Here is a 14,182-nt window from a genome sequence, read left to right as displayed (position 1 = left end):
ACACAATGCTAGAAAACCACCCATGGCTGGAGCCAAGGAAAAATTATGAAGACATTTTTTGGTAGGAAATTTTAACAACCTATAAACTTAAAGTTGGGAGTCCTAGTGTGATGCTGTGGGTTAATGCGCTGAACTGCAAAGTCGGTTTGAACTGCAAGGTCGGCAGTTCAAGCTCACTAGTCACTCCTCGGAAACCCTATACCTGGTCGCTATGGGTAGTAATAGACTCAACAGCACTAAACATCATGTTAAAGTATTCAATAGACTACAAAAGGGCTAGCAACTGCTTGCTCATTCTGTTCTTCTCAGGTTTGGATAGGAGAAAAGTAAATCTTCATTTGGGGGGTAATTTTGGATGGCATCAAAAGCTTTTTTTATACATCTTATACAAAGCAATTGGTTCACATAGTTTGCTTATGCTATTATCTATTATTTTTGGAACTCATATTTCATTCTAGGGAAGAAAGCATTAAGATTTCTTCCTCATCCTCAACTTTTCTCCAGGCCTTAAAAGGGAATTCGGGAGGAAAATACTCAGCTATTTAGTGCTTAACTCTAAGTAGCACAATATTTGAAACGGCTTATATATGTGGTGGTGGTCCGTACATAAGCAGGAAGGGGGTGGGCTATGCTTCTACCGTTCAAAACAAGTAGTTAAATTTTATATTGGTCCTTCATTAATATGACCCAGACATTCATTTTTAAAAGACAGATTATCCTTACAGGGTAGGAACTATTGTTTCAGAAAGTATCACATTGGAATTTTTTTAACCACAAGATTACCTAAGAGGCAGCAGTACTTTAGTAAACAATTTTTCAGCTCAAGGGCAAGGTAAACAAAGTCCACATAACATATACATGATCAGGGACTATTCCCATGGATTATTCCAGCTATGCACACACAGTGAGACTACAACAAAGAAACAACCTGATTTCAGGTAGGGGAAGATATCTTCTACTTGAAGTGTTCATGAGTAGGGGTACAGGAAATGGACAGGAGAAATAATGCCAAATAACCCAACATATACAATAACCAGAGATAAAATATGTTTGCATTCAAAAACAGATGCCAAATCTATCATTCCTGAACACATAAGAAGTGAATGTTCCACATCTGTTTCACCTTCGTGCAACTCCTTAACTAGTCTTTGATACAAAACTAAAATCACCAGTGTTTTTTATGTCTTTACAAGGCACATACATATGTTTAAAAGGAGAAAAAAGTGCTTATCAGTTTATCAAGTGAGTCATTAATCCCCATTCATCTTGCTCCAGTTCAAATCAGGTCAGGTTTCTAATAAGCACTAAATACCAAAATGATGCTTTCATTTTTTAAAGAAAACTTTCAAAAAGGTTCCTTTTCCCAGAAGATACAGAGTATGACAGGATTCTCAAATCTATGTTAACTGTAATGTATTCAGATTTTTTTTATCACATGAAAACTAAAACAAGAAATGTACTGATACAGGAGAGCCTGAAAAGAGAAGATGCTTAAAACTTTACAAATCCCCAAATTATCCTTGTTATGCAAAGAAGTAAAGAGGAAGAAGTTGTCTGGGCTACAATATTTCCTCAAACATAGTTCAGTACCTCTCCTCACTTTTAAAACCAAAAACTCCCACCATTCAATAGGAAGATCCTTGAAGAAAAACTTTATCTCTTCACGTTTCTCAGGAGTCGGGGCTAGCCAGTGTGTCGCAAAAAGTTAGAAAAAGTTATATCCACACTGGAAATGTTTTGATTTTATAGATGTCACTTAAATTGCTGGTTATATTGAAAAATGTATTTTACCTCCATAAAAAACAAGCAAGTGCTTTCTTCTCACTCTGTTTCTTGGATTTTATCTAATTGACTTTTAGATTTAAAAACAGTAATAATAAGCCTTCATTTATAATTTTCCCTTTGGGGGTTGAGTGAGTGCACTCTCACTAATGTTTGTCTCAAAGTGGGGGAAAAACCTAAAATAAGAGGATATTAGTAAGCGTAGTTAACATACTAATTACACAAAAACTGTAAACAAACTTTAAAAAATAGCTCCAAAAAAGGCTTAAAGTTAATGGCCCTTAGGTTCCTGTAACCCACGGAGAAGTAGAGAAGGAACTTTAAAAACATCAAACACACTCAACACAAGTCAAGCTAGGGGGATACAGAGCATGACAGGATTCTCAGTTTAAGTCAAATTGCTCAATAAAACAATATAACAGACTGTGCTAACCTATTTAACTGGCCATAAATTAAAACATTACCAATGTTTTTAAAGGCTTCAGAAATATGAATAAGTAACATGAAACTGTTACATAAGAAACAGGACAAACTCAGCAGCTCTACAAATACTTTCAAAAATAAAGAAGGCGTCTAATGAGTTAGGTGAGTCAAAGGTTATGGGGACATTGTAACACTTCAAGTTAGCAGATAGGACCATCCATTTTCACTCTACCAACTCATCTGCAACCACACCTTTAACCATCTTCTTTGGCCCTTTGAAATGTGTCTTTATACTTTAGCTTCAAGTGAGAAAAAGTTCATGCAACTTCCCAGCCTACTATAGCTAACTCGCAGGAATCAAAACCCAAAGTGCAAATCCATGCAGCTTGTGTCCTTCGGCTATGGATGGCCTCAATAGCCCCAGAACCAAAAGGCCTGTGCAGACAGTGGTGAATGTGATGAAGACATGAAACATGTAGCTTATTTTGGTCCTTTGCTAGGTTATCCTTTCCTTTACAATCCATTTAAAAACTGTGCTTCACACTTCAACAATTCAGCCCCAAGCCTGTCCAGTGGTCTGGTACCATCAGAAAATACTTGTCCATTGCTTCACAAAATCTAGTCCTGTAGAGTTCTGGGGAAACGACAGTTGGCATTTTACCTAAAATTACAAAACACAAAAGGAAAAAGAAAGCTGTTAGGGCAACTGACTTTAGCTGACCATATTCCTTCACATAAACCCCCTCCCTGTAAAGGCACATACACCAGAGCTGCCGAAGTGAGCAGGCAGGTGTCTACTGTACCATGTGACACAGGGCAATAGTGTTTCTGAGAGCAGTTTCCACTAAAAAAATAACAACAGAAACCTGGCTCTTGCTTAGAAGGGCTAGCAGTGTTTGGAGAACTTAGAATATTTATTTTTAAAGTCTTACAGACAAAGCACTATTTATCAAGAACCTCTGGTTTTCTACTTGCATTTTTTTTTAAAGTTTTTTTCAGAACCTCTAGCATTTTAACAAAGGAGCTCTGGTAGCGTAGTGGTTACGAATCGGGCTGCGAACCTTAAGGTCAGCGGTTCGAAACTACCAGCCGCTCCGCGGGAGAAAGATGAGGCTTTCTACTCCCTTAAGGATTTACACCCTCGGAAACCCTGTACAGGGTCGCTATGGGTCGGAACCGACTTGACGGCACTTAACAACAACAACAGCATTTTAACAGGAGTCCTAGTGTGGTGCCATAGGAGATGCACTCGACCTCAAGGTTGGTTTGAACCACAAGGTCAGTGGTTCAAACTCACCAGTCACTCCTTGGAAACCCTACGCAGGGTTGCTATGAGTCAGAACTGACTCAATGGCATTTAACAACTAAGTTTACCCCAATACTTCCTCACCTACATAATTCCTCTCGTGTTTTGATCATTTTGAAGATAACAACAAAATAGAGGTAACTACTTATATTCTATAAGGAGCTCTGGTAGCGTAGTGGTTACGAATCGGGCTGCTAATCTCAAGGTCAGCAGTTCGAAACTACCAGCTGTTCCGCTGGAGAAAGATGAGGCTCTCTGCTCCCGTAAAGATTTACAGCCTCAGAAACCCTGTACAGGGTCGCTATGAGTCGGAACCAACTCCACAACACTTAACAACAACAACAACTTATATTCTATAATTTAAAAAATAGAGAGCATATCCATTTAAAAATTTAATTAAAAAAAGATCTAGTAACCATTTAGAGTAAACAAAATAAACATTCTGCTCACCTTGTCCTCCTAAAATCCCTGTTGATTTCACAACCATTTCAAGTTTTTTGTCCCATGTAAATGTTCGAATATAATCTGTCAGAGGAAAAACATTAGCAGCAGATCTGTGTTAATAAAGCAAGTAATGACAATAATAATTACTATTACTACTAATACTTCTGTAATTGCTTATTTTTATTGAATGTTCACAATATATCAGGTGCTGTACTAACAGTTGTTGTTTTTTAACCCGTATTAACTCATTTAATTTTCATAACACCTTACAGGGCATTACTTTTAAGTGGCTTTTTGAATTCAGGTATTTTTGGTGAAGGTAATGAAAATGTAAATGGGAGAACAGTGAGACAAGAATTTACAAACTATTAATTTTGCAATGGAGTCCTACTGTAGGATCACCACTGGTGTGCTAAACACAAAATTGTTGGTTCAAGTCCACCAGCTGCTCCTTGGAAACCTTATACAGGGTCACTATAAGTCAGAACTGACTCTATGGTGCTTATAAAAATTTTGCAATATTTTAAAGTTTGTGAAGAAATTCAATTCAGTATAATCTTCAAATTTGTATTCTAACTTCAATCGTAAAATAAGAAAGCTATACATATCGACTTACCTATAATTCCAACGACTAGCTCATTGCTGGTGTCATCTCGACCGACCAACAAAGAATAGTCTATAATAAGATGGCTAGAAAGGAAATGGGAGTCGCTGTGGATGGAAGCTCTCAGGACAGCTTTGGAATGAGAACGTATATACAGTGGGTTGTCTCGAACCATCTTTAAGAGGTTTTCATCCAGCAGAACTACATCACAACTCTCTTTCCCAGTATCGGTTTTCACATTTCGATTCCTAAGAGAACCTTTCAAATCAAAAACCTAATGGAAAGAAACTTTTTGTAATTGATGTATGAGTTGCCACATGACTAATTTGTGCAATGTTTAAAAAGGCAGAAATAGTTCTTATAGTCACTATCAGTACACTGGCTTTTAAATTTCATTTTATAACTTAATTATAATTTGTATACTTGTCATTAAATACAAGGGGGTTTCAAAACATTTATAGGAAAATTCCATCTTTCCACAAATATTCTGAAGCCCCCTGGTAAATTTTAAAATACATGGCGGTATAATTGTGTTATATGAAATTAATACCTAGCTATTCATTTAAACATTTCAGAAATACACTGACCAATTTGATCAAGATTAATATACAGTAGTATGTAACTCCAAAATTATAGTTGGATCATTAAGCAGTTTTAAAAACAGCTGCAAATAATCTTAGGAAAGTTAAGTTCTGATACCAGATCTCTATGCAGTCACTTTACATCAAAGCAAGACAAACAGAATCTGTGTGATGCTGAGGGTTAATGCACTGGACTGCAAGTTCGGTCACTATGAGTCGAAACCAAATCACAGCACTTACCAACAACACCACCAGGAAAAGCAATGGACTCAAAAGTCAAGGGCACCTGAATTGTATTGTACAGAGCAGCAGAGGTCAGCCTTTTCTGGCTCACAACAGCGTAAGGAGGCAGTGCCAGAATATAAATAAACTACCTGGTGTGGCGCTGTGGGTTAATGTGGCGGACTGCAAAGCCATTTGAACTGCAAAGTCGGCGGTTCAGGGTCACCAGCTGCTCCTCGGAAACCCTATACAGGGTCGCTATGGGTCGGAACCAACTCTTCACAGCAGTAGCAACACGAGTTAGACCATTTTTCTCATAGCCAGACGCTCTCAACAAAGGGCTGAGTGCACTGAATCACATTCTAGCACACGCTCCTATCACAGGCTGGAAACCATTCCAAGGTCAACACCTTAAAGAGTACTGTCCTAGAATTGAGGCCAACCTGAGTTCTAGAAATAGCTGTGTGACTATGATGAAGGCACCTTCTCAGAGCCTTAGTGTCACCATATTTAAAACTGAAATTGTGGAATTCAATCTGTATTCCTTCTCTACAACTCTGTGAGTCTAGGATACTGAACTTATTCATTTTTATGATCAGTCAACAATATTCCTCTTTATTCTTATCTTGAAGGTCCAAAAAGTTAAATATGACCTAGCAACCAAAATTAATTATTTACTAAAAATAAAGAAACAAAAAACTATCGAGTCATTATATTCAAGAATTCGAGGTAAACCATTCCATTACCAAGATGCTTCAGACAGTACAATATCCTTACCTGTGCCATCTTTCTCCCGTAGAACAGATTTTCCATGACAAGTAGGTCTAACTTCTTCTCAGTGTTATTCTGAGAGTTCTTATAACCAATTCTGTAAACTCCAAGAATTTTGGCCAATGCAGTGGGTCTCTAAACAAGAAAAGATCAAGGTACAGTCTTATTAGCTCTTTAACATTTTTCCAGAGCTAATCCTTCACAGTTTCTTTGAGTCACAAAATGTATTCTAACCTGTAATCTCACCAATAATATGTAATACACCGTAACTAAAAACAAGTGATCCCTCCATGATCTCTCTGGGAGGTCACACAGTCACAGGGGGCCAACTTGGCCGGCTGCTTTCTCTCTACCTAACTGGTGCAGCAGATTTCATTCAGTCTTAATGTTTTCATTTGGCTATTGTATACTAATTAAATTAAAAGCAACTTGCTGGGGATCCTTTAGTACCTCACTGGCCAGGGTAGTATACCACTGGATACTCTCAATACCTAGCAGAGATGCAGCTGTAGCCAATTCACATCTTACCATGGATAAACTGTGCCATTTATAACCCTGGCCCTCAGGATGAGAAAAAAGCCCAGTAAACTCTGATCATAAACCATGGTTGGTATTTCTACCTTTTGTTGAACAGCATTTGTAATATAATTGAAGTAGTGTGGTGCAAAGTCAAGGAAAGACTGGACTTCCAGACGAGGCATCTGCTTCAAAATAAATCTATCATCTAAAAAACAGAAATTCCATGTGTTAATTAAATCACAATATATCCCAAGATGATCTGTAATAAATCACTCCATAAATCCCAAATTGATTGTTTGCTTTAAGCTTTTAAGAGGTATTTTCTGATGTCACACTGAGTTTGATCAGAACACAATTCTCAAATATGCAAAGGGACACAATACTCTACTTTTGACAACTGTTGTTGTTGTTTAGTGCCATTGAGTCAGTGCCAACTCACAGCAACCTTACATACAGCAGAACGGAAACACTGCCTGGTTCTGTACCACCCAAGGTGACTGAAAACCATGGCTTGAGTCAGGAGCACCTTCATCCTCAAAGGGACAGCTTGGTGTTATTGTTAACACTAAGAGATCTTTTGCATCAGATGTACCCAATATATCATTTGATTTCCTGACTGCTGCTTCCATGGATCAACATCCACAATCAACTAAATGAAATCCTTGACTTATGTTTTTCTCTATTTATCATGTTGTTTATTAGTTGTGAGGATTTTTGTTTTTCTTAAGATATATTCCAATGAAGACTGTAGTCTTTGATCGTCCATCAGTAAGTGATTCAAGACCTCCTCACTTTCAGAAAGCAAGGCTATACCATAGGGATAAATGAATCTTCTTCTAATCCTATTCTTCTTAATATAGTCCAGCTACTGGGATATTTGCTCACCATGTGAACTGAGCCCTGATGCACACCTTTCCTGATTTTAAACCATGCAATATCCCTTTGTTCTGTTTGAGTGACTACCTCTTGGTTTATGTACAGGTTCTACATAAGAACAATTAAGTGTTCCAGAATTTCTATTATTCACAATGTTACCTATGAGCCACAGAGTCTAATGCCTTTGCATGTGAATGAAACACAAGTAAACATCACTGTGGTATGCTCTTTTTTCAGCTAAGATTCTCTCGACATCAGCAGTGATATAGCCCTTGTTCTACACTCTATCTGAATCCAACTTGAATTTCTGGCAGTTCCTTGCCAATGTACAATGCTGTTAAGTTGTTACATGCCATTAAGTTGGTTTTGACTCAAAGTGATTGATCCTGTATAGGGTAGTTCCCAAGCAGTGGCTGGTGGGTTTGAATCACTAATCATGTGATTAACAGTCCAATGCTTATCTGACATCTCAATACCAAGAGTCTGATGTACAATGTTGTTGCTGTTGTTAAGTGCTGTCAAGTTGATTCAGACTCATAGCGACCCTGCATAGGGTTTCTGATGAGCAGCTGGTGGGTTTGAACCACTGACCTGGTGTTTCATGGTTCAGGGCTAGCCTATATCATCCCTAAATTCGTAGCTTGATGACAATCTAAGTTTTAAAACTAGTAAATAAAATTTTATAAGTTCCTTCGCTATTAACAATCTAGTAAAGTCAAGAATTTACAAAAGTTCTTAATCAAGTAATATCCATCCTGCTTTAGTTTTTCACATACTTTCCATTTCAGTGGGTTTAGAGAACAGAATGTGAAAAAGAAAGGGTCATAATTTACGGTAATCCTTTGAAGGTTAAGAACAGGTCTTCCTATTTTCAGGTTAAACGCTTTTATTTTTATCTTCTCTCTTCAGCTCTGAGGTATCCTTTTGAGTTTTCTGTAAATTCTCATCCCATTTACATTTGGAAAACTCAAGGCGAGACACAAGAAGGACTTGGTCTACATATGTATTCTTTAATTATCTTACTACATCCTCTCAAGAAAAATCAACAATAAAAAAACGAACTCAATTCAAATGATACATAAAAGTTAGCTGAGGGGAAAGATGAATACTACTTAACTAGTAAATGATTCCAAAGGCTCACCTTCTGTGGCATAGAAAGCAGCTCCTGATTTGCCTCCTCGGGCCTGCCACGGTGAGGAGTGGGAAAGGGAACGAATGAAATCTTCTTCACTGCTGCCCAGAATCACTTCACGCATCTTATGAAACTCTCCGGCATAATAGAGCCGGCAGTAAAACTTGGCATTAGCATCAGAAAATTCTATAAAAATAAAGTAAAAAATCAATTTAAAGAGTTTTTCTTAATCAGCAATACCTTTTCTTCCCACCTCCAAAGATACAACCATTAGTATTTTTCACAATACCATTTTTCATGTTAAGTCAACATTTCCTGTTTAAATATCAAAAGTTCTGTTAAAATAATCTTGAGGGATGATCAGAGAACATCTTATGATCACCCTTACATATCATACTTTCAAAATTTTCATGCATAACTAAAATCTGGGAGTGGCACTGTAGGATAAGCACTGGACTGCTGACCACAAGGCTGGTGCTTCAAACCCACCAATCACTCTTGAAAATTTCTATACAGGATCGCTATGAATCAGAACCAACTCAACAGCAGCAACAACTATATTTGAGTCATTATCAAGTCATTCTTAAATGAATGTCTGCAAACATTATGACTCTAGATGGTTTCTTTATTAAGTAATGTTAGGATCTGCTCAGTTCTAGTCCCTTTCCCTAAATTGAAAACACATATTTCCTACTTACGAAGCTCCACATGGGGATTTGTGAGCTGTTTCTTCTGTGTATCTCCTCCATCTGCCTCATCTAAAAGGTGAACTCTCATTAGTAAAGGCAAAGTTTAAACAGTTACTAGTTCACTTTGTCTTTCTCTTTTCCCTGACACAATAAAAAGAAACAAACCAATAATAAGGATATCTGATCCAGCTACTATAAACCAGGCATTAAGTATCAATTTATGTGCATAAACTAGTAATAAAAGCATGTATCTTTTGAAGTTCCATTTTTAGATTTAAAAACATTGAAAAAATACAGTTGAAGAACTTTTGCTATGTGTAAGTGATTCCTATACTAACTCAGCTCTTACGTCAAGAACTTCTATGCATTCGCTGTCAGAGTTTATGATCGGTCTCCCCAAGTGTAAAGAATAATTCTTTCCCAATAGTTTGTGATGCTTCCTTGGTTATCTTAAACAACACATGCAACAAAGAAATGAAATTACTCTACTTCAGAGCTGTTTTCTGTATTTGACTGATTTTTCTAGCAAATCTCATGTCAAACCTACTCTGTTTAATTAATGTACATTTGCAATATATCTTAATATCTAGAAGAACAAGTCATCCCATTAGTTTAATATTTGACAATTTGAATAATCACAAGTTTTTCAATGTAACACAAAAGTCATCAAATAATAAACATATATATGGGTGTTCCTTTGTTCCAATAAAACCGTTTACAAAAACAGATCAGCATGCTTTGCAATTCCTGGTATGATCCCATCCCCTACCCTGAAAAAAATATCAGAGTGAGTATGAACATATTAACATCAATTTTCCAGGAACTGGAAAAGAAAGATGATGTCTGAGAGGGGAGTAGAATGAAAATATTTGTTTTATATATGAACCTCAGGAAGTCCTCAATAAATCTGAAGTCATTATTAGTCAATTTACAGGTTAGGAAGCTAAGGATTTCTGATTCTACCTACAGTGATACCAATGATCTCTGAAAAAACTGGACTCTCCAATCCCCATGCTTTTTTATTCTACCACACTAAAATGTGAAAAGACAGGGAAAGTCCTGGGTTTGGCAGAATTACGTACATAAGGTCATAAAAGGAGGAATCTGCTCAGTTAAGCAACTAACATGTATAAATCAATGCCAAGAATAAGTACATTTGGTTTCCTTTAACACACACCTTGAGGCTCGTTGCCTTGATTCTCTGCCCCTTCCTTGCCCATCTGCCCAACCTGGTAGTAAGCACTATCTGCTCCACGTAAGGTCTCTCTCTTCTGGGAAGAGAGGTCAGGACTTTTCCCTGCTGTCCCTCGGAAAAAGGACAACACTCCAGAAGCCTTTTTAGCTACAAATTAAGAGGTAAAATATTAATTTTATGAGTAGGTCACTGAAGCTAGAAAAATAAAAACTTTATTTCCTTTGTTAGAGTAATTATTATATGAAGGTAATAAATGTAACACTAATACTTTCAACTGCATAAATTATTACTCCACAGGTTTTATACTTTTTTTGGGTACTAAAGTACCCTTAAAGGTGCACTGGTAGCATAGTCGAGTCCAAGCTGGGCTGCTAACCAAAAGGTCAGTAGTTTGAATCTACGAGTCGTTCTGCGGGAAAAAGGTGAGGGTTTCTGCTCCTGTCAAGATTTACAGTCTGTCTCAGAAACCCTCTTCAGGGTCGCTATGAGTTGGAACTGACTCACTGGCACACTCCCAGCACAGCACTCTGAATACCAAAAGCAGAGAAGCAGAACTCCGATGGCTCTCAACTGAGAGAAATTATACAGTACGCCTTTCAAAAAGATCTTCGGAAACAGTTATAATACATTTAAACAAGATTAAGTTAGGGCTGACTTCCAGCCAAAATGTGGTTTAGTCAGACACATGACACTATCCCTCTACAGCAGAGGTGGGGAACAGCTAGCCATGGGCCATATATGCCGGTGAAATCCTTTGGTCTAGCTTTGTCAAGGCAACTGTAGGCTGGATTCGAAATAAATTAAATCTAGGATCTTTTTTCATAACAACATAAATTTATATTAAGTGATGTTATAAATATCCAAATGGCCCTTGGAAGAAAAAAGGTTCCCCACCCTAGCTCTACAGCAAACACCACAGAAACTAAGTGAAACAGAAGACAATCTTGAAATCCAGAGCATCAAATGAAAGGATAAAGAAGTAGATCAAACACTGACTGGAAGAAGAAACTGACTGAAAACAGCGAATGAGAAGAGACAAAGTGAAGGGGCCCACATAGTGCAGAAACCTAGAGACAAACACAAGAGCATTCCTCGGTGAGGAGCACAGAAGACAAAGTCACAGAATTCCCCAATCAGACACAGAGTGCTTATACAGCCATGCCTGGAGTGACACCATGATCAATTTGCAAAAAAATATTCCATATTCCATAAAGACAATGTTCTACACCCTACTTCAGTGCACAGCAACTAGGACTTTAAACACTCAGGAGCAGCCACCTAAAGTATAACTATTGGTCTCTCCCTGCGCAGAGGAAAGCACAGTGATGAAAACTGAAGATGTGTGAAATCAATTAGTACAATGGACTAATTGATGGACCATGTGAATATCAGTTTCTATGACCCTGAGGCCAGATACACTAAATGGTGACTACCTACCACTACCTATGAACTGATGTAAGAGAGATCACAGTAAAAGATCCTATTTAGAATGGTAGAAAATATGAACAAAACTCAAAATTATACAAAAGAATATGCTTCCTGGTCAGAAAGAGACTGGAGGAAACTTGGTCATCCTTCATGTCTGGAATGGAACTCGCCCTCATGGCTCAAGTTTCAGCCAAGCAGTAGATAGGTACAGAGAGGCAACATTAGTGAGGTATGCACACCATGGAATGATCAATCATGCAAAATCAAAAGAGTAGCATCTGTCTAAAGACAAAATTCTTAAGAGTTGGAAAGAAGGTAGAATGGAAACAAGAATCACAGGGAGGAAGTGAGATTAGTGATGGTACATGGATGGGATCGCAATTATTGAAATGAAACGAAGTGTATGATTTGTTGAATGTAAAACTGATAATCTACTCTGCAAACCTTGACTCAATTCACAACAAAAAGTTAAAAGAAGGTCCTGACTGCAGGCTACAGTCAATGGGAAGAGCACAGGCACTGTTGCTTGGTGATTAGCGGGATAATTGCACCCTCCATCCCCACATCTACAACCACCAGGGAGAAACGTACAAGCTCCCCGCCTCTCCCCAACCACCACCCCTCTTTTGATCCAACAACCACACTGAGCAGCACTTAACAACAACAACACCATTTTAACGGGCACAGCACTGGCCAGTGTTTCATTCTGTTTCTTCATGTATGCAGGGTTGTAACCCTGAGTTGTAGCCCACTTGACAGTAGCTAAAAGCAACCCTTGAAGTGGAAAGTTCTAGGAAGGCAGATGCTGCTTTTTTTTTTTTTTTTTTTTTTGTATAAACCAAGGAGGTCCTAGGAGTTTCAATAAAAACTTGAACTGATATTTTAAGATAAAATTCAAAGCAAAATATGTATAAAAAAATAGACAAATTTTTAAATCTATATATTTCAAAGACCAGAAGTAGTAAATCCTGCCAGGTGGCATTTCTTATTGAATGTGTTTTCTTCTTCAAGCCACAATTACAAGTAAATCTACTGTGAATGCATCTTCCTTTGTAATCTTACTTGGTTGTGGTTCTGCTTCTGTTGCCCGGTTAGTCTGTCCTCCACTGATGTCAGGTAATCTAATAGGACTGCTGCTCTTTGGTCTGCTGTCTGAAGTACTAACATGGAAAACAAAGGAAAAGTAGGCTCTATATTAGTCTGATAGAAAATAACAAGTACTCTTATTTCTATATTAATCTGCTTTCCATCTACCTCATCCATAAATTCAGAAATCTGATTTATAGTTTATATAAACACAGGTTAGAATACGAAAGAAAAAGTCTTGGAATGCCTAATGAATTGAGAAATAATGTAAAAACTTGTTACAATACACAAAAGTATGGAGAAAATGGAGAAAATACAGAAAGAGTGGTGGTGGTGGTGTGCCATGGAGTCGGTTCTGATTCATAGCAACCCTGCACAGGGTTTCCAAGTCTGTAAATTTTTATGGGAGCAGAAAACCTCATCTTTCGCACACATAACAGCAGGTAGTTTCGAACTGCTGACCTTGAGGTTAGCAGCCCAACTCATAACCAGTACACTTACAATAGTTTTCTCAAGTCCATTACATTTGATCAGTACCTATAAGTCAATCAATTAGAGAAAATAGCAGTTTTCTATTTCTCATGCTAGACATCACAATGAAATATTAACGCAGATAAAACTATATCCTTTTAACAAAGCTGGCAGCTTTTTGAATTATAATAATAACTCTTTGACTTTATAAAAGTCCAAAATACTGAACATGCTAAAAAAGTTGTTTATGCTTTGTTTTGTTTTTAAGGGGGAGGTTTTTTTTCTTTTCATATAATTGCTGTTGTTAGGTGCCATCGAGTGGGTACCGACTCATAGCAACCCTATGCACAACAGAACGAAACACTGCCCGGTCCTGGGGCAACCTCACAATTTTTAGGTTCTTCATTTAATTATGATGTAAAATTTATAAAGTTAACTGGTAGCATTCTTGTTCCACAAATTTCTATTCTTTTAAATGAAAATAGTAAAGAGAATCAAGTAAGTTTAAAGTTTAAGTCTACAACATACATTGAACAGCTATGGAAATTATGAGAAAAGTGCATCACAACTTGAAGTTTGTTATGCCAATCAATGTCGGAAATGAGTACCATTATTTGGATCCTAGACATTTTCATGCTAATAACATGCTATGA

At 37.4% G+C, this 14,182-nt stretch overlaps 1 protein-coding gene across 1 annotated transcript in view; it reads right to left on the bottom strand.

The window, feature by feature from the left end:
• Positions 1–2,688: 2,688 nt before the first annotated feature.
• The window catches only part of PIKFYVE (phosphoinositide kinase, FYVE finger containing), a 106,517-nt gene continuing 95,023 nt past the window's right edge, over positions 2,689–14,182 (bottom strand). Inside the window, exons 33-41 of the mRNA XM_006872731.1 lie at positions 13,035–13,132; positions 10,527–10,691; positions 9,359–9,418; positions 8,670–8,846; positions 6,754–6,857; positions 6,140–6,268; positions 4,572–4,833; positions 3,962–4,036; positions 2,689–2,866 (exon numbers count right to left, since the gene is read on the bottom strand). Of these exons, the coding sequence (XP_006872793.1) occupies positions 2,751–2,866; positions 3,962–4,036; positions 4,572–4,833; positions 6,140–6,268; positions 6,754–6,857; positions 8,670–8,846; positions 9,359–9,418; positions 10,527–10,691; positions 13,035–13,132 (1,186 nt within the window). The 3' untranslated portion in view covers positions 2,689–2,750. The remainder of the gene's footprint in view (positions 2,867–3,961; positions 4,037–4,571; positions 4,834–6,139; positions 6,269–6,753; positions 6,858–8,669; positions 8,847–9,358; positions 9,419–10,526; positions 10,692–13,034; positions 13,133–14,182) is intronic.

Source organism: Chrysochloris asiatica, unplaced genomic scaffold (genome assembly GCF_000296735.1).
Source record: "Chrysochloris asiatica unplaced genomic scaffold, ChrAsi1.0 scaffold00212, whole genome shotgun sequence".
Lineage (NCBI taxonomy): Eukaryota > Metazoa > Chordata > Mammalia > Afrosoricida > Chrysochloridae > Chrysochloris > Chrysochloris asiatica.
The sequence above is the reverse complement of the archived record's forward strand: the minus strand, read 5'-3'. Positions and strand labels throughout refer to the sequence as shown.